This window comes from Colias croceus, chromosome 6 (genome assembly GCF_905220415.1).
Source record: "Colias croceus chromosome 6, ilColCroc2.1".
NCBI lineage: Eukaryota > Metazoa > Arthropoda > Insecta > Lepidoptera > Pieridae > Colias > Colias croceus.
Window position 1 is genome coordinate 4630296 of NC_059542.1, and position 27798 is coordinate 4658093.

The window sequence follows — 27798 nt, forward strand, 5'->3', positions numbered from 1 at the left end:
TAAATTTAAGATACATATTTATTTGGAAAAGCCATGAAAAAGTAAAAAAATAACAAAATTATTATATCTATAATTTAATAATCGACAAACCATAAAAAAAATGTTTTATCTTATTAATATAGATTTTGAATTTCGATTCGATTGTTTCAACTTTTTCCATAACTTCAGAAAGGATAGACTTAATCTGAATTCAGAGCGCCAGGTTGAATTGCTGAAATAAATTTAGACTGAACAAAATGTAGCTACAATATCTTTTATTTCCTTTATTCTCCTAAAACAAAGCGTGACTTATATTAAAAGCGATTTCTGATAAGATATCATCTGAAGAGGGCGAAAATTACGTTCAGTAGGTAGAATTAAAATCGTCATAAAACAGTCAATTAATCTGTTTATTAAAAAGCTCTTAGAATCAATTGAAAATTAATATTGTATATAATTTTTCAATTGTTTTTTACTTAATAACGTTTTTTTTTCTAGTATAGATCCGTTTAATTTGCTTATGCTAAATTGAATTCTTTATATAATTATTTTACAATCCTATTAAATCAACATTTTATGTAAACAATCTAAAATCATAACTTCGGTAGAATTCAAATACGTACGTATGAATCATTAATAATTCTGGGAAAACTAATTAAAACGTAAAAAAATCATTATCATTATCTAAACTATTCGAAATAAAAAAAAATTGTTTTAAATCACCTTCACAAGCGATAGACTGGAAAATCATATTTAAAATGCTTATACAATTAACTCTTTCGAATAAGTAATCTGTATATTTCCAATTAAGTTATTCCCGATGGTACAAAACGTTTTCTATTTCAGCGAAGTTATCGTGTATTTTAAAATAAAAAGGTCATTAAAACAAATCAGAGAGTGTATTTGCGTTGTGTGCTCTAGGGACGTCATTCTCTTTGTATCGCAGTGCAGATTGAGAAGCTCTTTCGTTCTAGTTCTAGTTATATCGGCTACTTCAATTACGTTATTGTCTCCTTGTTAGCCTCTTAGGTTTGTACGGTAGGTACCTACACTGTACAGCGCTAACAGCTCTTCGCACCGCCATCCTCGGACACGGGCTTTTGACATGCATAGGCTTAGGTGGACAGTATGTACCTAGCAGATGGAATGTAATCGTACTGTATATTGTTTAATTTATATTGTTTCAAGCTTGGAACAATTATCCAATCAATTGTTGTATTGTAAAGGATATAAGTATGATGGTAATTATTAATGATTAATATAACTATAACAGGAAAACATCGTGAGTAAACCGGCATGTCGAAGAATAAGAAATTCGACGACATGTGACATCCGCCAACCCGCACTTGGCCAGCGTGGTGGATTATGGCCTGATCCCGCCGTGGGAACGAATATGGGCTGATGATGAATATAACTACCTATTGTAATCTATACGACTTGCATACTTCACTGAACACCGACAAACTTTTTTAAACGATTTCTAGCAATAAAAACAGCTTCATAGAATTAATTCTATTCTGGTGAAAGGTAAATGAATAAACTTTATACAAAATTATATTCTCTATTTGAAAAATTTATTAGGTTTACTTAGAAAATTACAACTTTCAGACCATATTATGTTGTAAATACTATGAATCTATAGAATTTATGCAATCTTTGATTTAAGTAGATTGATTAAAGAATAATCCGTTCAGAAACTCAGGAAACCTCTTAGATCTCATAAAAGATTGGAATAGATTATTTATTTAAATCCGTCACTTAAGCGCTTGAAATTGGAAAAAACACGACGACGGGTGGATAGATTAGGCGTGTAGGGGCGAGGAGGGTGACCATTTATTGAAAGCCGGGGGCAAGCGCGTGAAGCCATTAGTCCTCCCGTTCCTCTGAAAAAGTGTCGCTTTCTCTGAAACATTGCGCTGGGGTGCGCTATTCAATTGGCGAATGTATTTTATACGGAGCCAATCGATCTCGAGACAACAAAACGCACGTCGTGAATAGAGCGTCTCGCGAGGCGATAAATCACCGATGTCTTCGATATGCTTAATGAAAAGACTTCGGTTTTCTTAATGTGTGCGGATGATAATAATCGACTATGTTTCTCATCGAAATAAGTTATAGTATCTGTAGATATTTGTTTTATTTTTCTGGTTTTGTGATTGATATACCACTTAACCATTTAACTGCGTTGTATACCTATTCTTAACGATTTTAAATTCAACCTAGAAAGGTTTTATTCCTCACAAAATGACTTTATATGTCTACTTTCAACAATAAAATAATAATCGTCTCAAAATAATTATTAACACAACTAAGCACAACCAAAACGACCGTTACGTCCGAGAGCCCAATGGAAAGTGTGTCAAATCCGCTGTTCAACTCATTTTTATAAACACCCACTCGGTTCGGGTTGCCAGTTGGGAATTAATCTATAACACTATATATATGTATGTATCATTTATTAAAAAGTACAAAACTGTAACTAAAAAAAGTCATATTTTATTTCCCACTTTAACACAAAGTCCACAATCCATTCCTAATACAAAGATTTTTAAAAATTATAAATCTTTTAAACGAAACCATGACTTCAATGCAAATAAATAAAAACTGGTACAATATAATGATAACTTTGCAAGGAACAGGTTCCCAATTTTCCTAAAATAGACATTTTTATTGTTACAGATTCATACATGATCACTTAAAGAGGCGCTATGACAGGTCACGGACGGCACGACTAGCAAATAACTCAATTTCAGTATGACGAGAAGGAATTCAATATTTGTTTCGGCGTTTCCAAAATGAAGGAGGGCACAGGAAGGGCGCGCGGGAGTTGTCTACACGTTCCCGCGACTTGACGTGTGAGGAGACGCTCACGAAAACATAATGGCTTCACAATTCACCGCCATACTATTGTGGCTCGTGGGAAGTAAGTTTCTATAACTCACTTCACTTAACCTAAAGTTCATTTAATCTATAGAAGACAACTTAAATATCAAAGTTAACTGTTCTATTATGAAGGCAGGATGAAAGTTTAAGCCTAGATCACATAATGTTCTACAATCTACAGTCTATTTTCTTTTAATTAGGGAATGTACGTGGTAGGTGTAACTAATAGTGTGTTGGAGATTTATCGTGGCTTACGGGGCGTAAGTCCGGTCCGTGTTACACAGTTACCAAGAGGGAAACCTTTTATTAATAGCAAGATCATACTTAATGAGGTTTTTTATCTTTTGAATAATTAGATATATTTGCTGTATGAAGCAAATATAGAATCTATTGAAGGTTCTATATTTGCTTCATTTTTTTAAAACTACGCAACGAATTTTGATGCGGTTTTTTTAATAGATAGAATGATTCAAGAGGAAGGTTTTAGTATATAATTTATTAGGTTTTAGACAAAGCGGGCGAAGCAGCGGGCGGTAAGCTAGTAGTTTTATATTAACTTTATGAATTATTTTTGAATAATTGATCACGTTGCTTTTAGACACTGGTTTTCTTATAAAACTTTATATATTCGGTAGATAAACATGTGTTGTGACTTTATATCCTGTAATCTACCCGTATCGAATACAGGTTGATGTATTATTAAAATCACTCCGGATACAATCGAGTTTGGAACCCAATCCCTTAAGTAAAGCTGATTATTGGAATTCTCAGAATGCGGCGAGGCCTTGAAATTTCCTGTAAAGTGCCAATTCTTCGGGCAAAACTTAACGTGAATTATTGGTGCGTAGAATGAAATACCCCGCATATAGTATACGTATAGTGTTAGTTCTCCGCGGAACATTCAAATTGTCGACATTATTCCTTAATCTAAAACCTCACGAAAGTTTTAGTGAATTATATGCCTGCTTGACATTTATGGCCGGCTAAGAGAAATGTATTTGGAAATTAAGTAACCAGATTACGACAGTGGTTTTGTTGATGAAACGGAAGCCTGCGGACATAAAACTATTTTCGGGTGGGATTTATTGCGAAAGGGTCAGGCATGCAAACAAATTGAATGAAAAAGTTTATAACATTAGGAGAAACGTTGATGTTATTGCTACATTACGAACGTTTTATGGCATATCTGCTGAAAGGGTAACACCAAAATACAGAGCAATTTAGACATTTAATATTAGGTGGCCATTTCAAATCGATAAGAAACACATTATGCGCGTACCTTTTCTATTTTATAAATGCTAAATTATCTATAGTTAAATTAAATTCATCCTTATTTGTCTTTGAGTTAAAGTGAAGATTTTATATTATTAGATTTTTTTTTAAATTTAGGTAACTGATAAATAAAAATCAGAAAACTGTTAACAAAAACTAAAGAATGTATCGAACCAATTATAAAAAATGATTTCAATATAATAATATCAAACATAGAAGCATCTTATTGCAATTATTGATTAAACGGACTTAATTAACGAAGTACAATTATCTTGTTCATATTAATTAACCTTTTTCATCACATTCATCGTTCTTAATATTAAATCTTACTTTAAAATTTTAAAGACCTTTACAATAACTTATTAAATTATGTATTTCGTACTAATTAATTCGAATATTGTGTAGTTAGTTTGGGGTCGATTCAATTTAAATGAAACTGTTTGCATTATTAGGATCGAACTTTATTTTATAAGTTAAAAAGAACACCAATTAAAAAATACATTTCACAACTTGGTTCATGTTTATAATTGTACTCATACTGAGTAAAAGTAAAATCATTTTGAAATAAATTGGAATAATAGTATTTGAATGAACTTTTTCTGACTATTATAATATGTATTACGCTATATAGGTAACACTTTTATAACATTTGAGATATATATTTAATTATAATGATAAAGTCTTAGATTATGGATCCGCGCGCGGTCTAGTGCGCGCGCGGAGACCAATCCTTAATCTAAGGATAAAGTGTTGAATGCATGTTTTAGAATTGTAGACTGAACAAAACATGGCTATTATTAAATGTAAAATTAATAACTTCGACAAAGCGGTGAAATTAAATTTTAAACCGTAAATAATTTTCATTTTTAGTGTCCTTAATTATATCTCATTATCCATTGTTATTTTATTCTTTGAAAAAACAGTTTTTTAAAATCGTAATTAATTTGTACAGCTTAACTTTCACTTTTTAAAAATCTTTTGTGAATTATTTAAAGAATATCCTATTAACATCTAACTATATAATGTTCTGTAAGGAGTAAAATACAATAACACAATAATTACCATTTAAATTCATTATAAACACGTTTTAAATATAACACAAATAAAAAATTTGAAACAGTAAACTCCATCTTTAAAATATATATTATGCATTATATTTTAAACCAGATATATGTTAACTACCTAATAACATAACAAGGAAAAAATTGGGACAGTGGCCTGAATACTAACAATTCTTATAGCTGTGACGCCAATTGTGTCGTAATTCTATATCCATAAAGCGTTCATCTGACGATTTTGTTTGTAAATACGGATTAAGAAAGCTCCAAATTGCCCCATCTAAAGTCGTTTCCAGATAACATTTATTCGACTTGTTTCTCTCTATCTGTTTAATGTAAAAGAGACTTGTATCCAAAATAACGGAGACGGTCGTTCATTAATCAAGTGTTGTTTTTAGAGTTTTTTAACCGTTCCTGGGGTATTAGATACACCCCGCTTCCAAGATAATTTTTTATACTTAATGCATATTGCTTTATTTCTGAAAAAAGTGTGTTAAAAATGCAGATTCTCATTACATTCTCCAATCCCAGGTGTAATTTATCAAAAGTCCTCCCATTTTTTGGCCCTGATTAATGGATGATCCCCAACCATGATTAGATGTAAGAAGGAAGTTTGGTCTCAATTAAAAAAAGAAATAAAGCCTCATTCGAAGGCATTAGCATCACTCCCTCCCGGGTCAAGGAGTCCCCAGTCGTGAAAAACTATCGTACAACTCAGCAATTCTCTAAAGTAAATTACTGCGCCTGATAGCTATTACTTAAGCTATTAGGTTAATATTAGTCAGTTGTAATCCATTATATATGGCGCTTTATAAAATCTATTCTTTTGGAGATAGATTTATTAGAAAAAAAAGCGTATAAATGTGATTTTATATGAAAATAATAATACCATAGATAAAATCAGTGATCAATAAGAGCAGAAATGTTAAACAAAATGGTCGACTAATACTGTAAACATGAATTATCTTCACGTATAATAACTACGTGACAGTAAGCTAATTCACATTCATTCTTATTACGCACATAACATATGGCTGCGAGCAAATAATTTCGGATTAAATACGGGCTTATTAACAGGCACACAAGATGAAATATTATGATGTGGCTTGAACAGTAAATTGAATTTGGTTACATTATAATGAGTTCTTGTCGGGAATCGTATATTGGGCTGATCTTCAATTCGATCACGTACATTTCCCTTGATTTATGTATTCCGACCACCTTTAGTATGGCTTCAGGCTAAGATTTGATTACTTGCGTCAATTCGGGATTCTGTTTGATAAACTGTTAACAGATTGACCCGACCTGAAAACAGAATAAAATTGTGCGAATTGGTTTGTAGAAAGCGTTAATTAATAGTTTTTGATTGAGTTTTTATTCGGAATACGCAATATTGTAGTTTTTATTTTTAAGGTGAAGAAAATATGACAGATCTGCTGCATGATTTCACTAACAATTATTATTTTTATCACGCGATTACAAATTAACTGATTTGGATAAAATTACACAAAATATCATTTCGCGATTCAATATAGGTAATAAAGACTAAAGTTATTTGGGAAAGGTATATTATTATACATAACGATTTCCTGCTTTAGACTCGTTGATAAAAAGTGCCCTTCACAAGAATTTTTCATTATAAAAATAGCAAATAATTTGGTAAAATTATGTCAATTTCCATCTTATTATATTATGGCTGAAATATTTCTGGATAATGGCTTTGTACACAATGTTAAGAGTAGCGCTATTATTATACCTATCGATTAAGTAAAAATAAATAGAAAATAAGTTTTTAGATAATTTATAAATTTTTAAAATTAAGGGCGAAACATTATTCCACATTCAAACATTTCATTCCATACTATTTTTGTTTTGAATAAACCAACGGGAGCTGGTAATTGCTGTACCTACTGTTTATTGAGTATAATTCTTTGTTTGTTGTAGAGAATGAGGCCGAATCTAATAAATATAAAACTAGTTTCTGAAATAGTAAAATCACTTTTCTTTATTTCTACATTATTACGTTTGCAATAGGTAACTGTAGGTTGTGAGATGGTCGTTAGGATAAACATTTTTTTTTAATGTTTTTGTGTGACAATTAGTGACACAATTAAAAACAACAACACAATAATTGCACATTTCGCGTTTAAATTATTAAAATTAAAGTTTAAAATAACAGTTTCCAGAATAACATGTTCCAGTAAGTACGAAATGAATTTTAAACGTAGATAATAAGTTTCGCTTCTTGACACGGCCATTGTCCCTGTTTCGTTAAACATACTCTTGGTGTAAGTGCATGCTTATACTAAGGCTAAGTATCATATTTCACTTAAAGAGTACATATGCATCGAACATAGAGTAATATTATAACTAATTTATATAGGCTTCTTGCCCATATAAATTAATTAAAAAATGTACCTCCATGTTCGGCTCGACGTATGCAGTAGAGCCGAACATAGAGGTACATTTTTGGAAATCACTCAGATTTAGTATTATTGTACAAAATTTCATTGCATCGTTTCATCAGTTATTATCGCTTAGGCGTATTATTCTGAAAAACAAGGGTTTGCCTTTGTTAAAGACTTAAAGGACTATCCGAAATGCCTACATATATCCAATGGCTATGTTTCCATGTTAACCGATTCTGATTAGCCCGGTTCACATGGCGAGGAGCGTCGTGAAGCAATTGCCGAAAAAAATGGTAGCTCAAGAATTTAACTTGACTGAGCCACGTCCACATGACCAAGCTGCTTCTCTCTTTGTAGAATCGCCTATTGACTCCTAATTTAACGATTTTTTAACAGGTGTGCTTGGTCTTCGCGACATACAGCTGAATGTGCCAGACGCAGTTGGAGTAGGGTCCAGTGCTACATTAGGGTGCCGTTGGGCGTTAGACACAGGAGAAGCCCTATACACCGTCAAGTGGTACCACGGGGCGCAAGAATTCTTCAGATTCGTGCCCAAAGAACTACCAAATACGAGAGTCTTCTCGCAAACTGGAATTAGTGTTGATGTAAGTGTAAACATAATACTATGTACTAATTGCTTTTGTTTCTATACGAGTAAATAATTACGAACTACGAACTTTGTTACTGCTCTATGTATAGCATTTCATTATACTCAGATCGAGTTCATGGATCGAGTTGACATTTTCAATTAGAAATTTTAATACTTTTTTGATTACTGCTAGCAGCAAATAATAATTTTACTTAAAAAAGGCTTTATATTTTCTGCTTTGATTTTAAGGCTTCAGAGGATTTAAAACTTTCACGTTATTGAAAATTTCTAAAACGATACTTTATATTGGATAGGTACATTATTATTAGTTTCCAAAAGTTCTGCTTATAATTTATTAATTTCAAATCAGTTCGACCTTCGTCTCGTGTCAATCTAAGTATTTGAAATTTTAACTCAACTCGGATCAATGAACTATATAGACATGTCACAACTATATAGAGGTACAATAATTAAATTTCAAACGATAGTTATTAGTTCAGGATACATCGCCCATTTTTGCAATTGACTACTATCAAGCTAATTTTCCGTTTGTAGCTTTATTTTGATGAGACGCCCAATAATTTCGTGTACGAAAGTCTCGATTGTGGTAGCTAACAGAGATAACAAGGATAAAAATTTTTGATTTGATGGTTCTCAAATATTTATTACTAAGAACTGAATTTTTTTTTGTTCAATCTCAAGATAATTACCTAAATTATTCGAAAAAATATTTGTCCTACAAAATCTATGGTTGGTTCAAAGAGTCCCCCTTTCCAAAGTGTATCGATAACGAGGTCATCATAAATAATTACTAACAAGCTGATTTTTTTGTTTTCACTTCGTTAATGTTTATATAATTCAACAGACATATTGTCCTACAAATTGCGTAATAAATATTTGAGAACCATCAAATCAAAAAATTGTATCCTTGTTATCTTTGTTAGCTACCACAATCGAGAGTTTCGTACACGAAATTATTGGGTGTCTCATAAAAATAAAGCTACAAACGGAAAATCAGCTTGATAGTAGTCACTTGCAAAAATGGGCGATGTATCCTGAACTATATTAGGTATTTATTATTTTTACATATTATTGTAGTAAAAATTTACAGTTAGGTAAGTCGAATATTAAGAGAAAAACAGTCAAAAACCAGAACAGTCAAGTCAGAAAAACCTATTCACTATTAAATTTCTTACTTTAAAATTATATATTAAACGAACTATATTGATGTGGTAGTAATTAATTTATTTGCATTAATTAAATATCATGTAATTTGTTTCTACGGGGATGACATTGTCAATTATTATTGACAAACCCCCTCAAAAGGATTAAAGATAAAAAAAATATTGTTACCTACTGTATTATATAAGAACTGACATCTGTCGCTAACTTATAGTAATAAGTGGTAAAAATATGAAAAGTTTCGAGTGGGAAGCAAGCTTATTGTCTCGAAGGAGCAAGTCATTCTTGCGATTATTTAGATTAAATCCTAGAACTAAGAATACAAGAGATAGTCAGGAAATTATTTTGTGACGGAGCTTTCAATGTAGGTAATAACGGTTCTTTCGAAAAATTATATTGCTTGCTTAACTGCAATTTATTGTGAATCAAGAGTTTTAGAACATGCGTTATTGTAATGGTAATGTGTATTCATTTTTTATAGGATAAAGATATAACACACATTTTATTTGATATGACTTGAAAGTAGTTTAAAACCTTAAAACGGCTAATTTAAGATAAATTAGAGATGAGCAAACAAGTCTAAATTACACACACATTAGCTTCAATTTATTTAATAAGGCTATTTGCTCCATGTCCACAGTATTTTATTCTAGTTTAGTCTTTTACCTCTAGCCACTGGCGCACTGAATTTTTTAATATAGGTCAACAGCATTTCAACATCTTGCGAGTGTGTTAAACTGTTGAGGGCGGGTGAAAAAAATCAATTAAGAAACGTCAGACACGTTAAACCATAACGGTTGGCACGTCGCCATCACCACTATAATATTGTGCCAAAGTAATACATTAAAAACTCCTTCCAAAGATAACGAATATTCAAAGTTTGAAAGTAGAGGGTTGTAAGTCAAAATGCTTTTAAGTGATGCGCTTCTTGAAATCGGGTCAAACGGTGTCTGTAGAACGTGTATGATTTAGTTCGATATTCTCTCTTAGTAGTGACTTGCCGTAAGATGGATCGAGGCTTTTAGCTCAATTTGGTCGGCTCCAGCTGTGTTCGGTTAAGTGCTCACAGTTCTTCGTAACATGATTTCGCAGACGTAATAAATGTTATGTCGCACACGTTGATGCTCATAGCCTTAGTCTAGGTTCTCACCTTAGCTTTACCGAGCTTTTACCAAAGATAAATCGGGGCAAGATTATTTGTTCATATAAAACCACTATAATGTTCGAGTAAAAAAGAGTTTAGAAGACTGAAAAAGAACTCTATTATTTGTAATACCTACCTATTTATTACTTACCTTAAATAAATCTGAAAATAACAGAAATAATTATAAAAAATACGAAAGAGTTTTAAGAAAGTGTATTGTATCTTCTCAAAAATGTATTAACCGTAATTATATAAATAAATCAAAAAATAAATCAAAAGCGACATGGAATATAATATCAAATAAAATTAATAATAGTAACATGTCTGAAAATATCGAATATATATCACAAAACGATATTGTAATAAATGAACCAGCTAAAATTGCAGAAGCATTCAATACGTTTTTCAATAGACATAACTCCGCTAATGGTTCTGGTTCTGCTAAGTATAGTATTGTGTCTAACGAATCCTCTATTTTCTTATCTCCGTGCATAGAATCCGATGTTTATAAAGCTGTACAATCCTTGAATAATACTGCAGCAGTAGGATATGACAATATACCAACATGTACTATTAAAATGTGTATTAAAGTAATATGTCCTGTATTAGTCCATCTGCTTAATTTATCTCTTACACAAGGTATATTCCCTGATAGACTCAAATATTCAGTCATTAGACCTATACATAAAAAAGGCAAACGTCAGGAATTAGTCAATTATAGACCAATTACCCTTATACCAATAATAGCAAAGATTTATGAAAAAATTATGTATAGCAGGTTAAATCGATTTATAAGTAAATTTAATATCATTAAACAAGAACAGAATGGATTTCAACAAGGTAAATCGACCACACTCGCAACTCACACATTGACAAAAAATATTATTGACAACATTGATAGGCGTAATGAGGTATCTGTAGTCTTCTTTGATATGAGCTGTGCATTTGACTGTGTTGACCATGAATTTCTACTCAGCAAATGTTTTCTGTACGGAATAAGAGGTCCAGCGCACAAGTGGCTGACCTCATACTTGACTAACCGTATGCAATGTGTAGAGATATCGTATATAGACAATAATTCGTTAAAAAAGTCGGTAAGATCACAATACGTACATAATAAATACGGAGTGCCACAAGGCAGTATCCTCGGGCCTCTCCTGTTCTTATTGTACATAAATGATCTTCCTAACGTTACAGAACATAAATGTACTCTGTTCGCGGATGATGTATCCATCACCATACCTTGTAACAAATTGACCACCTACAAAGAAGACATTTATTTGACTATTAAAAATGTAACAGAATGGCTAAAATATAATAATTTAACTCCTAACATTACAAAGACAAAACTAATGCAATTCTGTAATTATCATAACATTAGACATAACCTTGACATAATTTATAATGGACAACGTATTGACGAAGTTACTGAAACGGTATTTTTAGGTATCACATTAGACAACCACTTAAATTGGAAAGCTCACACGGATTCTGTTTGTACCCGTGTAAATAAGTTTGTATTTGCCCTCAGAAGAATTAAACAGATTATTGATGAGAGAGCGGCAATCATTGCATATCATGGTTATGTTTCATCGTTGCTTCGGTATGGTCTTATTTTATGGGGCAACTCTACTAACGTAAAAAAAGTTTTTATAGCTCAGAAAAGGTGTGTCAGAGCAATATGTGGAGTAGGGCCCTTGGAAAGTTGTCGAGACTTATTTAAGCGACTCGGACTTTTAACACTTACTTCCTTATACATCTTGGAGGTTGGAATATTTGTGAAACAGCATCCCTATATGTACATTAAAAGTTGTCAAAACAGTCAGTACCCAACCAGGGATCCTCACAGATTGCAACTTCCAATTTGTCGCACAGCTTTATGTAGCAAAAACAGTCATGTTATGAGTGCGAAGATATATAATAAAATCCCAATAGCATTTAAGGAATTGCCCATGCAATTGTTTAAACTTAAATTAAAAAAGTGGCTGCAATCTCATTGCTTTTATAATATAAATGAGTTCTTTGCTTGTAAACACTAAAGATAGAAAAGGTAGATAATAATAATAACTGTAATGTAAAATTTTAAAATTAATCTAAATATATATTGTATTTTAGTTAGTTAAATACACATAAATATTTGTATGCCAGTCTGCTGGCGAATTGTGCGGACTTTAATGTAATATATTGTAAAACCTTGTAGACCACAATTCCTGCAAATAAATTATTTCATTTCATTTCATTTCATTTCATTACCAAATTTAAGCAAATAGTTAAGAGTAAATTAATTCAATTTTAAAGATGTAAGTTTTTACGAAAGAGTGAACTAGAACATAGACTAATTAGTAACTTTTTACTCAGATATCCAGATCAGGAGCTCAGCAGGTGGTGCTGCGAGGGGCGACAAAGGGCCTCACTGGACGGTACCGCTGCGAAGTATCGGCTGATGCCCCTTTTTTCCACACCGTCTACAAAAGCGCTTACATGCGTGTTGTTGGTAAGATAAATTTATTTATTACTTTATTTTTAATAGTAACGTTCATAGAAATGTGACCCAAATATTTTTATTGAATTCGTTAAAACTTCCATAAAAATATCACGTTTTATTTAATACGAAATGAATGAATTTATTCCGTTAAAAACAAAAAGATTTATAACAATGCCAATTAAACATTTTGAGGGAAACATGTCATTAAAACATTCTTTGTAACGTGCGACCAATTTAAATATTGATTCAATCTTTGGTGCGCATACTGCGGGTATGTTGATCGAAATTATAAATATTCATCATAAACATACTACGTTACAAACAATGTCGTTTTTATTAATTTATTTTGTACATAATACTGGAACAAATCATGATATAATACCGTGGTCTCTGATACATTGGTACTAAATTGAGTAATTGAAAGTTACTTGACGAAACCGAACTAGATAAACTAATAGCGAATGAAGTCCGTATTGATTGGAGCGCCGATTTCAACTTACAAAATGAAATTCTGTTATAAACTGTTAAATTTGCGAGTGCTATTACGGTATCCCATTGTTTAAACTTAGTTCGATTAATAACAACGTTACGATGGTCGTATAAATAATTTAAACAATCGTAGCGACTTCGTGCAAACCTAAATCGTAAATCAGAACTATTGTTGGGCAATAAATGCGGGAATAGAACACAAGGGACGTTTGATTAAGGATTATCTACTTTAATTTATGATTATTGTGTAGTAAATCGCTTACAACGAGGTGCGAACCAGCTAAATTATAACAAACTAAACTTGGAGAATAGAAACTGCCGTATGAAGGAAAATCACGTACGTGTTTTTAGGTATTAGTGTGGTTTAAGACGAAACCAAAATAACATATATCGGTACTTCATTTAATGTACCTAGCTCTCAGAAAATCGTTCACGTAACCGTCTCTAATATTCGAGAGTATTATATGCTTCCTACATTAAGTAAGTTCAGAAGTAGGTTATCTAGGTGGCAAGTTAGTAATGGATAAGCTTTAAACTTTTGGATAACAGTCTTTTAGGAAGGACTTAAAATGTTGAATAAAGAAACACTGTATTTCCACTTTGAAAATGTTTGAATGACAGTGAATCACTCTTCTATGAATACTTATTTGATAAGTAAGAGTTTTAAAAACATGTATGGATCTTTATGTTATTCTGAAAGATATCACAGCTATAGGGATTTTGGTAAAGATTAGCTAAAAGTCTTCTACGTTCTGGGTTCTCCATAAGTAAATGTAAGCATAAATAAAATAGTTTGAAATGACCATGTTAAAATAATAAATATAAAAACACAGAAATGGAGAATAGTAGTAATTCAACGTTGGTAAAATATTCATGTGAGTCATGACTTATACATCAGATATATAAGCTAATAATGTATAGGGATCGATAAAGGGTCGATGTTACGTCTGACATAGCTTGTCCTAAAAACTGTCGTAAAAAGAAACGATGTAATGCGAATGTAGAATACGAAAATAGGTATATAAATAAACCATACAAAAGGCTGCCCTCTATATTATTATGATATGATTCCATTGTATCATGGCACAAATAAGAACTTTATTAGCGCATAGTTTCTTTTGTGATTGATGTTAATTGCCTTTGAAGCTTATAGAAGATGATATATGGGACTGTTATTTTTTACTAAGTACTATTAACTGTGGTTTTTATGTATGATTAGGCATGAATTGACTCATCAGTGTCGGAGCGTCACGTCTTGATGTGAGCATTCAATTAGATGCTTAACGGATTAACTCTTCGTCGTATAGTACAGGCCATGCATAACTCAGTAGATATCGAACAAGAATGTGATTAATGTTAATTGAACTAAGTATAATCAACACGACGCTGTGACACACAAGTTCAATTTAATACGTTTCCAAAGACTCAGGCGCTAGAAGCACTTAGTGTAGGTTTCTGTTCCTTGGTATTACGACACTAATTAATTATTTGTGCTATAATCCGGTTAATTTGCTTTATACAGGTTCAGGTGTTGAGAAATATATAGAACAAATTCGATCATGAGGCGAGATTCGAACCCTCTTCTTCGAACCCTCGTCTTTTTGCCAATATTTTAAAAGATTTTTCTCAATTATAAAGCTTTTGAATGCTATAAGGCTATTAGGTTCAGGTGTTTTATTTTAAGCTACATAGTTTCTTTCTTTGGCTTAATTATAATGTTCTGTTCATCCGAGTAGTGGAGACCTGGTGACCTGTATTACAGGTTTTACACCTACCACAGGCACCAGCTTTCTACACCTTGTATATGTTGCCTGTATGTATAATATGTATTGTAAAAGGAAGAAATAAATAAAGATTATTATTATTATTTCTTGTAAAAATAATGAGTTTTAAATTTATAACGACGAACGAATTAAAAATTTTGGATTTAAACATTTTCCACCATTGTTTAAAAACAACTTCAGTGAAGAGAATCTTACTGCGCTATTTTAAGATAATACTCTAACGACGTAAAACGATGCCTCTGTCTAACAAGGACTTCCACGTTCATATAACAATCCAATGGCGTCCTATTGAAACACTTAAACAGCTCCAAATTAAACGTAGCGCGAGAACCCCGCGTCCCCATTAAGTAGAATTGGCAAAAAGCGTCAGAACAGGAATGTAAACACTTAAAACTTTCCACGGCGGTTCTGAAACGGGGAGCGAAAGCTTCAAGCAAACAAAGCGTCGAGTTTTAGTTCTGTCATCCTGCCTGTTTGACGATTTAATGCACCTACAAAAATTTCCCACGAAACGCGATGAACGATTATAAAGGATGAATATGCACGGCTGGCGTTCGCAGAATAGCGCTGTACGCGTGCAACCTCTTTCGATGATTTATGGCGATCAAAGTTTTTTCTTTTGCCTTTCATGTTGACGCTTTTCCACGACCTGTCAATTTGCAACAGCGCGCATTCGGTTTTGTTATATTCCTTGTTAGGGATTTGATAAATATGTTTTGAAATTTTCCACGCAACAACCCAACTTTTGTTCCGCGTTTGTTTTTTGTTTTACATGTTGTTGTTTAATTCTTTATTAACAATAATAATAAATTAAAGGAGAATGCCCATGAAAGTATGGACCACAGTATAGTGTTGCGTCAATGCCAGAGTGGTTTTGGAGGGTTCTTCGATATTCAAAAGATTTTTACCAATACATTTTTTTGTGATAAAAACAGGGGTTTTCAAGATATTGAGAAAAATGTGAATTAACCTCAAAACTTAAATGAACCCGATTTAGTTAGGTTTATGTGTGATTTAGGTAGTATTTTATCGTCTGAAGGCTATTTTTCGTTTAACATAATATTTAATCTATGCGTAGCGCTTATGCTTTCAGACAAAGTCTATGTGTTCATCGGCTAGTGTAGGTAGGCACCAGAAATCTTCCGGGACGGATTTCAAGAAAACCTAAATATATATTTAAAAAATGCCAATAGAGTTTTTATTCAGTTTACATATTGTTGTTGTTGTTTGAATCATTTTTTCACTACATATTCGAAGAAAGAAACAAATAAGAAATAACTGGTTACCTTCCAAGCTATCTTACAAGCTATGTCATAATAATATTTTTTATATATATTTATATTATTTTACTTCACTATTATATATGTTAAAACAACCTACAGTGTATAAACAATACCTTACAGAGTGATTTTATGTTAATTGATTTTTTTGTAATTCAATGAAAACAATATTAGCTATTTACCATAGTAAATGTCATAATAGTTACCGCTTGGTTACCGTGGTAACCAGTAATGGATACTAAATCTATGGTAACGGATCTAAACAATTACATGTCTTATTAGATTTTACAAAACATTCCCTGGTTTAAAATATATTTTCCGATAGTAAGAAGGCCTCTAAATTGCCGAGATTTTTTTTAATAGTATTTTTATCTTGATGCATGAGAAAAAAACCTGTACCAAAAATGTAAACGGTAATGGACACTAAATCTATAATAACGGATCTAAACAATTACATGTCTTATTAGATTTTACAAAACATTCCCTGTTCAAAATATATTTTCCGATGGTAAGAAGGCCTCTAAATTGCCGAGATTTTTTTTAATATATTGTTGTCTTGATGCATGAGAAAAACCAGTACCAAAAATGGGCATTCTCCTTTACGAATATAAATTATTAACCTTAGAAATTAACGAAGTTTATTTCGTCGTTTTTTGACTTATTCGAATCAGAATACCTTCATTAAAATTTCCATACTTACATAGTTTTTCATTCTTAAAAGCCAGGACAAATACAATATTATCTATTATCCCACGTTATAAAAAAATTTTGAGTAAAAGAGAAAATCGGATATACACACCAAAAGTACGTCCAAGGATAAGTTTATAGCTAGGTTTTATTCCGCAGAATTGCCCGAGACGGAGCCAATAATTCGAGCACAAAAGAGCTGGTACTCCGTAGGGGATATGTTACGTGCGAATTGCACCTCTCCACCGGCCGATCCGCCTGCCAACCTCACGTGGCTTCTAAATGGTTATGAGGTATTAACTAGCCTTATATGTAATTGCATTTAACTTTAAAATTACTAGATCGCATTGCAGTGGAATTACGCGTCCACTTGTTGGCTTAGAATTATAATGGACTTCGTTTATGCAAATAGAGCTAATTGGCTATCATCATTTTATGGTATAGTTAATTAATAGATTGAAAAATATGTTAACGCGGTAATGTATTTGTTATATTATTATGTAAACGATTTCTTTCATTAACTATACTTGTACTAATTATATTAATCTGTATTTTATTACAGTTAACTAATTATTGCTTAATTTGAATTTTCCCTTGTTTATGATTTAAGCGTAAACTGAACTATCATTGTTATTAACTATATTATCATCTTTTAAATAGGTAAAGGGTCTTGATATTCCTCCTCCGGATATGTCCTATCATCGGAAGCAAAATGTTATAAGTGACGCGTCATTAGAAGACGCTAATAGAATTATATTCAGTCCTTGGGACACCTTCACCGGGTATGAAGATACTGTAACTCAAGAACCAAATATCAATGTGAACATAGCTGAGAGACAAAGATATGAGAGTACTACAGCTACACCCAAATTTGATACAAGTAGAAATACATCCTTTGAAGAGGAGAAATCAAATAAGACATCTTCCTTCAGCCAGCTCGTTATGAGAGTACAATCGTCACATTTTCACAAAGTGAGTTAAATTATTTACCTATAATTTACGTTTATTATGTTTATGTTCTCTTCTGAAAACTTGTGTTATTTTTATTGATACGATTAAAAATAGTTAACTTAAGTTAGTAAAGAATAAATTAAATTATACAATTCTTAGGAAACGAATATTACAAACAATAACAGAGCGCTTAACGAGGGCTAGGTACCTACTGGGAAAACATTTTGAAACACGTTATAAAAATAATATACACTGGGAACACATTTTAATGACGCTGGAGTAAAATTTTTGCTCTTGTTGTCTTATTATACGCGGATATAAAACATATCTACCATTAACGTTTCATTCAAAGTGTTTATGCTTTTTCAAAAGAATATATAATTTCATTTGCCTTGCTGAATATGTTATAATGGCGCCATAACGCAAAAACGGAATTCTGGAGTAGAACTTGTAGCAAAAATCTTCAGTTATTTTGATTCTAAAATAACACAGTAAAATGTCGGTCATATAAAATAATTTATATTTAATACGAAGTTTTATACGAGAGCTATAAAAATTATTAAGCAGATAAATAAAACATTTTAGAGTGTTTGATTTTATTTTTAGTTTAAATAAATTATGGCATTTCTTGGTAAGAGGCAGATAGCTGGGGCGGGTGTTTACAAAGAGTACAATTCTCAAGCCGATCGATAGAATGAGACGGGAACTAACAAACTCTAACAATCTACATTTCACAATGAATTAATTCAAAATGTCAATTCCCAATTCCCATAAGCTTTAACATTTTATATGTAACGGAATTTAGATGTGATTTGAACTCATTTGAATTCTGCAGATAAATGCTATTGTTAATTTCTACACAATAGAGACTATAGTGGAATTTAAGGACATGTAATAACAATCCTAGTACCAAGGTTCTTGAGATCTATATGCGACGTAATAGGATAATCAAATTGCAGTAATTACGCCGCACATATTATAATTACAAATACAGTATCCTTCTAATTCCGTCAGGCGCTAAAATGTGCAAATTATCTTTGGATTGGCAGCGATTTACACGGTAATGTACTCTCGAGTCCCGAGCGCTCAGGCTCGCAGTAACGTTTCGAATCGTTTCATTTACAATTCGTAATCAAATCACATTTAATGGCAGGGTCGTTTGAATGTGACTTGTGTGGCGCGGATACTGTCGGTATGGTCTGGCAGCGCTGTGCTGATTCTGGACGAGGAGCGGCCGCAGATTGCGCCGGTAATGGGCAGTCGAGACTCCAATTCTGGTATGATATTGTTATCGGCGGTTATTTCCACTAACTTAATGCTGTGTACATTATGCACTTTATTATCAGCTCGTGTGAGTACCTAAGAACAGCCAGGCGAGTTGTGTAACAAAGGCAATTTGAGAAATAGGTTTCCCATTTATATATCAATTTTATCACTATTCTTGTTAACGTCCGAAGCCTTTGAGAACAATTGAATAAACATATATTCACTTTATTCTGTTATAAATAAATTTATTAGTAATAATGCTCGATTTTCTTGTAGATAATAATAAAGAATATAAGAAGATAGTAAGTAGAAAGATTTAACAATACATTTTTAATAGGTATATTTTTACACTTTTTGGCATTATACCAGCAACGCAATGGTATCACGATGATTTAAAGGCGTTTCAAGATATTTGCACCAAATGCACGAAATATTTAAAATTTACAACCAGAATTATATTGTATATAACTAGTGCCATATAAATTATCGATAAAGTGTTTTTTCATATTTATTTTTTAAAAAGACTACCTACCTATTTTACATATTTGTCTGCTAAAGCTAAAGCATGTTTTATATATTAACGTATAAAGTTTAAATTTACGGAAAAATATGGACATATTTACACACACGACACTTCTGACCTATATTTAAACTTAATATCCTTTGAATAAAATTTCACCTTTCGCCAGCCATACGAGAGTTGTAATTTTCGAATTCGCGTAGGTAATTGCATACACGAATCTATAAACATCTTCAGTGAACAGATCGACACACTTGAATAAAGTTCATTCTAGTTAAACTTCAAAGCGGATGTAATGACTGTTTACAACTGCATCATCGCTTCAATCTTGTTTTAAAATTGCTTAGCGAAACCGAGAATGAATCTCAATTCAGCTCAAACGATTTTCCGTTCGTTTTACACAGAAGGGGTAATATTAAAGTGCTCATAAACCAATGAAATCAATCCTAATCCTCTTGAATGAGGGAAATGCTGATGTTCAAATTTGCGTACTCCGCCCCTATAATTTCATGAGCGGATTTCGTTCAGGCTACGCAAGCGATAACGTGACCTTCATACTATCCTAACAGAAAAAGGGCTTTTTTTTAAGTAATTGGTATTTGAAATATTTATTCACCATATAATATGTCTTAAATATCTTTGCAGCAATCTTCATTATTCTTTGCAATATATTTTCTATTACAAAAATATATATTCGTCGTTTCATATGTAAATAACTGTTATTTTTATAATATTTTCATAACATTTTCCAGGAATGTGAATATTTTATATGTTTGTATATTTTTCAGGTGCCCGCCCATTACCCAAATTAAGCATCTTCTTAGAAGTGAATGCTTTATTATTTTTATACCAGTAAGTATATTTAAGAATTGATGACTACGCGTATATTAGTATACGCGTATATTAGTATACGCGTATATTAGTGTACGCTATAGTAGTAGTAGCGTAGCTTTACCCACACAGAATGATTTATTTGAACGTTTATTTGAAGGAACAAACTGTAAGCTGTTTCTTGCATTAAATAGAAACAAAAACTCGAGAGCGATGGACCGTGAAAGCCTCCCGCACTTCCAATAGTTTCGATGTTTCACAAAGAGAAACATTTCTGAGTACAATAGGAAAGCCGCGTAAATTGAGGCGTAGGTACGGCTGTATCAATAAGTAAGGATTACTCCACACCAGTTACTGCGAGTGTTTATTTTGTTAGCTAATAGTACAGAATAATATCAAATACGTCGTTTAGTTGAGTTTTAGAATCACAGAATTTAAGAACTGTCTCTTGTCATTTTATTAGAGAAAATCTTAAGAATAGATAGTTGGACCGGACTCTCAGTGGAGTTTCGTTTGCAAAAATAGCGGACCTAAATCTGACTTCTGATATATATTGTATAGATCCCAGACATCCTATAGACAGATGTTGCCAACCAATGGACTATTGTTAATTATTTAAAATAATAATTAAAAAAATATATTCATGAGTTTTCAATCTATAGTGGTTTAAACCCTCGTCTGTCGGAACACAGATCTGTGCCAAAAATTTTGTACCCGTAGTCTGTCGGGGCACAGATCTGTGCCAAATCACCGCCGGTTGGAAATTGGCTCATTGTAACGCAAATATAGTTCAAATCTGCATAAACGACTATTTAGTTGATAGCTTATGAATTACTGAATATTTAAAGTCCATCCAATAATAATTTGACCGATAAATATTCGAAATATAACAGTAATTATGTCATACTTTAGTCGAGTAACTTTTAACTTTTAAAGTTTTACAAAATGTAAAATTTTGCGGAAAGTTGAAAAACGGTAATTATTTATTGGTCTTTTTATTATTATTGACTATATAACCTAATGTTTATGTGCCGAAATAATGAAAATTACCAACAATTATACCATAAATAATGGTTTCAAATATGTATCTATCACTTAACTGTACGTTGCTTAGTTTTTGACCCCTGGTAAATCATATTTTTTTTTACATATTGTATTTGTTCTTTACATCATTTTACGAGAAATTTTATGAAGATTTTAATGATATAATTCAAAATTTGATACTGTGTTCCATTTTAGAGATATTTCGTTTTCAAATCAAAACCGACAATAATTTCCCCGTAAAATCCGCATACAGGATGTTCACAAATTCAACGTCACTATTTTTTAAATTTCGTCTTCAATTAAATTTTTCATTTTCATACAAAATAAAATGTACATGATAATATGTTTTGTTTATATTGAAAGGTATCGTTTTTGTGGTATTTATAATTGTCCTCAGGTTAAAAACGATATACATAATCAACTTCAAAAATTATAGTCCGTAACCTGCTTACGAAAAAATTCCAGAGACACATTTTCTTTCTTAATTCTTTTAGTTTTAGTATATTATGGTTAGAAGTGTATATATGCTGGAAAAATAGTAAAAAAACCTACAAACAACAATGAACAAGGGAACAATGGTTTTCACTATGACCTATATATAGGACAAAGTGATACTATGTAATTTGTGTAGGACAAACTCAAAAAGAAATTTAACACTTTAATTGTACAACATATTCTTACCTTCATACAAATACAACATATTATTATTTATTGAGGAACCTTAAGTTTCAGAAAAAATAAAAAGCCGGCCAAGTGCGAGTCGGACTCGCGCACCGAGGGCTTCGTACAAACTTATTTTTTTTATTATGCTGTAGGTATCTTTTAAATTGTAAATCTGAGTTTTAAATGTGAATATCAAGTTAATACACGTAGGCGTTCATATTAGTTGAAAGTTAAAATTATTAAGTACTTTTTTTATTTGTAAATGGCAATTAAAAAATCATGTTCTTTGCAATTATTCTTATATCTGTTTTTATAAAACATTGCTTTTTACCAAATTTAAAGATTTTATGTACTTGTGAAGTACCCTGTCGGTTTTGATTGCCTTGCAAATGTCAAAATTTGTTAAAAATTGCAGTATTAACGGCTGCATCCCAAAGGGTTTGGTTTTTAAGGGTCCAGAACCCTAATAAGATTACGTCTGTCCATCCCATCTGCCCATCTGTCTGTCTGTCTGTCAAGACCCATTTTATAAGGAGCGCGTAATGTGACATTTAACTGAAATTTATATTGATTACTTGAGTCGATTGAAGCTGCGAAAAAATCAAACTTATAAACCAACGCAATCAAAAGATACAGCCGTTTATGATGCAAATTTTCGCAAATTTCGACATTAGCAAGGGAATCGACACCTACAGGGTACTTCCCGTGTACGTAGAGTTTTGAAATTGGGGTAAAATAAGCTCTTATAGCGCAGATTGAGGAATAATTTCGAAAATCATAAAATTTTAGAGTTACAACATAATAAAAAATTGGTTTGTTCGGAGCCCTCGGTGTGCGAGTTTTTTATTCTTATGTACTATATGTAGTACATTCGTAGGCAGAACGTTATAGATGTAGATCGCTGTCTGAAGACGATTATTTTTTTGCATTCATGACTTTAAATAGCCTTGGAACATTACAGATTTAATAAAACGAATTAAATGCATCATTTGCAGTACGCCTGAAAATATAAATCTATCCTCTCATTTTGTAAATGACTAGCGATAACAATTATTGTATTTTTGGTGTCAAAACTGCTTCTATTACCCAGAAGAAGAATGCAATTTTTTTATTTGAAGATATCACATTGCTGTCTAAAACCACATAATCAATAATTACTTATTTGTTAGGTAACACTAAATAAACTTCCACCTTGATATTTTAATTTTCATTTGAAGATAAAAATATCTAAGTAACTATTTGATAGGATTACCTTTTTCCGATTCGTAAGCATTTGAGTATCAATAAAAGAGAATTCAAATGGAACAACGATCCTTGTGGCAATGGAAGACAAGACACTCCAAGGCTTACTTTAACAATAGGACGTAACAGTATTTGAAATCAAGAAAATATAACGCTGTATACTTTGTCAAATGAACAGATAATAATACTTACACGATCAGTGTCTGGGAATTTGCAGCTTTTAATTCCTGATACCAGGATTCTTCATGAAATTCTACACATTACGTTTTATTTTATTCCAATCAAAATATTTTTAAGTTCCATGCCGTTTGTGTACTACGGACTTAGTAGTTAGGACTAAACTACTGAACCGATTTTAATACAATTTTACCGATTAGTTTATATCTTAATTACAATATGCTTGGAAATACTGCATGTATTGAAGTAAAATAAAAACTAGATTGGATAGCTTTCATCACTTTCCTGATCAAATTCAAGTGGAACCTCGTGGTAATAAATCGTCGTCTCAAGGCGGTCGTTGTGTTCGATATATTACAAGAAATAATGAACAAGTTCGTTCTGTTCGACGTTATTTGTGCTAAGTTGCAAATATTCCTTTTAATTGGCCAATGTTGGCGTCAACAACACACATTACAACCACATGAGTATATAAATAGTACAGACACAAAGCTTCATAACAATTTTTTATAGTGCTATCAGTTAAATAAAATTTATTTAAGTACTTACCTATTATTTCAATCCGTTAGATGATTGATATTTTTTTAAGAATCTCTGTACTATTTATTTACTCATAAGCTAATTTAGTCCACGGACAAAATTATTTGAGTAACGCGTGGCTAAGTAGGTAGTAGCATAAATAGGATTGGGAGCGTTAATTTTATTAAGACATAACGTTCATTTTTTTAATAAAACAATAATATGATACGATTCTTTCTTCTATACAACTAGGGACATAATATAATGATTTTCATTTAGTATGTTTTCTGATTCCTATTATTTGTTGATTTTTAGAATGATAAGTATAACATTTAGATGTATAATATCATTTATATGTTTGTTTATTGATTTTTATCCTTTACATAAGCTGTATTTTATAAAAAATGTTTCAAACTCAAATTTCCGTAAATTTTTGATTTATAAATTAAATGTAACGGTTTATAATTAAGTTATGGTATAATTAAATGTAGATTTCACATTTGTACAGCTTAGACATTTTTCTGAATGGATACAGTGCCTTTCGATTTGTAGTTGGACAACATTTCATATTATACGATTACTAGCTTCCGCCCGCGACTCCGTCCGCACGGAAAAAATTAAGATTTTTTCTACGTATTTTTCCGGGATAAAAAGTATCCTATTTTACGCCCAGGATAATAAGGTATAATTATACCAAGTTTCATCGAAACCGAAACCTTAGTTTTCACGTGATGCCTTCACATACAGACAGACAGACAGACAATAATTTTTTTAATCACATATTTGGGCTTGGTATCGATCCAGTAACACCCCCTGCTATTAATATTTTCAATATTTTCAATGTACAGAATTGACCCTTCTACAGATTTATTATATGTATAGATATTTGTTACCACAAAAAATATTTTCTTAAATGCAAATTTTAAGAGAAAATAAATTAGACATGTGGAGACGTTATACATACAGACGTTTGAACAAAGCCCACTATAAGAATAACGTCATTTAGGAATAAGACGATTTTTAAACATTAATAAAAACCTAAATATTTCCAAAAAGTAAAAATTACTGTTAGTTTTTATCTAGTTTTTATTAAAATAAAAATAAAAACAAGTAGCAAAAAATTTTGAAATGTTGTCATTTTGGAGCACCCTGTAAAGTCTGTATTTGTATGAACATGATTGGAGATCGCGCCCGCTTATGCTCATGCGTAAACGATGATATTCATAATCAACTTTCTCGAATTTTTATTAAATAAACCTATGTTTTTGTTATATTCACTCAAAAGATTGTCTATTCTAGTATGAAAATACAAAAATAAAAATCTAAAATACCTTGATATTATTTTTTTATGAGTATTTTTCTTTACAATGTAACATTTATTCAAAATGTGTGGGAAAAAATGCTTCTAATAAGTAAAATAAGCATGCCAGGGAGTAAGTAAGGTAACTAATATAAAGTTTGGTTATCTAGTTAGCATCAAAATTTACAAGAGTCTCACAGGTTAAAGTTTATATCACAAATTTTAATATCGAAAAAAATCGGCAAATCAGCGCCGAAAGCTCGAATTTGCCCGACAGACAGCACCTTTTTGAGGCGGCGCGCCGCGACAGCTGAGGGGTTAAAGTTAACTCAAAAATGGAGCATTTTCGTAAATTTTCTAAAAAATCTTAGATAAAGTGTAAGAAATGTTATAGTATGCTATATATTCGTGATCTACTCAATAAGCTCTTTCATTTGATACCCACACGGCATGTTTTGGAATTTTTTATGTTTTTCTTTGTATGCCATATTTAATTACCGGGGTGGGGGGACCACAAAACTGGTTGGCAACATCTGTCTATAGGATGTCTGGGATCTATACAATATATATCAGAAGTCAGATTTAGGTCCGCTATTTTTGCAAACGAACATCTCCTTGGAGCCTGCTCTAAGTGTTGAGTTGTGTGGAATAAACAATTTTGCTAATATTTAAATATACTTACTAGTTACTACTAGCACTTATGTACATGCGATAAGTCTACTTGTTATTGGTTTAAGTCATTAAAATATATAAAAATAATTAAAAATCTGTACACAATACAAAGTAATACGAGTATGTACGAAGAAACTCGATATGTACTCATTAAGAAGGTAAAGTAAGTTAAGTCGTTTAAAATAACTCTTATTTGTAGATACTATTTATATATTAAAATTTTAGGCAGAGCCAAATCAGCTCTTTGTCTTTACAAAGATATATTTACTCTGCTGAATTAAGAATCTTGAAATGCTTCGCTGTGCATAAAAGTCGCCAAGTCGAGCATTTTTTAATTAGATGGAGTCGAAATCGATGTTTCTCGTAAAAGCTTGAATTGTCTGAAATACTTCTCTAGATTTTATTTTCTATTATCCTTTCTTAAATCTTTTGAATTAACTTTTCAATATTATTGGAAAAGTAAAAGGATCAAAAGTAGAAGTGATCAAATAATCGTCTATTTTTTAAATCTAATTTATGTCTCAAAGTATTTATTTTTCTTGCAGGTGGAGAGAAATGTGGAAAGACTCTAGAAAGTATTTTTAAATTTCAATCAGTGTTAGACTTTTTTAATAAAACCATTTATGAATCCAAATTTGTAGTTGACATAAAATATAATTTTTATTTCTACTGTATTGTGAAAATATACCTATCTACAATCTGTTACAAAAGTGGTGAAAATTAATTTCAGTGTATACTTTATTTCTATTTTGTAGTCAAGATTTGTACAAAATGTGATATTTAATAAATACTCTCGTGTTGTAAAATGAGAGAATTAACTATCTATTGTCCTCACTTCACTTAATATATTATGTATGTATGTAGTATGTAACACGAAGTGAGTATAAACATGTAAATTAAATTTAATGTGGTGAAAATTTAATTTTAACTATAATCGATAGTATTTTGGTGTTAGTTGTGTAATATACAATCAAATTGTGCAGGTATATAATTTTTATCTGTAAGTATTTTTATTTGAAAGTAGTGAATTTTATACTTGTATATAATAATTAGTATAATAATAGATCGTGTAAGGAAATAGTGATGTTGTGCTTCACATCCTCTATGTAACTATTAATTGTTATTGTAATTTATAAGTATAATAAAACTCTCTGTTTTTCACAATTCTTTTATTTACAACCAACCTTGTTAGACACTAATGCATCTCATGTCATTTTACTTAGTCCTCTTGTTAAAGCAAACTTTTTTCTCAAGCCACAAATTAACCATTTTCTAAGTAACTTTTACCTTTATTGCTCCCAGAGAGCTCATTTACGATTGATAGTTCGACACTACTCAGGACACGTCGAGCAGTATTAGTTTCTTTAATTATA

General features: G+C 31.5%; 1 protein-coding gene across 1 annotated transcript in view; it reads left to right on the forward strand.

The window, feature by feature from the left end:
- Positions 1-27586, forward strand: part of LOC123692351 — a 42654-nt gene extending 15068 nt beyond the window's left edge. Inside the window, exons 2-9 of the mRNA XM_045637089.1 lie at positions 2659-2902; positions 7997-8205; positions 12874-13009; positions 17400-17533; positions 17901-18212; positions 19345-19468; positions 20766-20829; positions 26971-27586. Coding sequence (XP_045493045.1) covers positions 2860-2902; positions 7997-8205; positions 12874-13009; positions 17400-17533; positions 17901-18212; positions 19345-19468; positions 20766-20829; positions 26971-27010 — 1062 coding nt within the window. The 5' untranslated portion in view covers positions 2659-2859 and the 3' untranslated portion in view covers positions 27011-27586. The remainder of the gene's footprint in view (positions 1-2658; positions 2903-7996; positions 8206-12873; positions 13010-17399; positions 17534-17900; positions 18213-19344; positions 19469-20765; positions 20830-26970) is intronic.
- The last annotated feature ends 212 nt before the right edge of the window (positions 27587-27798 follow it).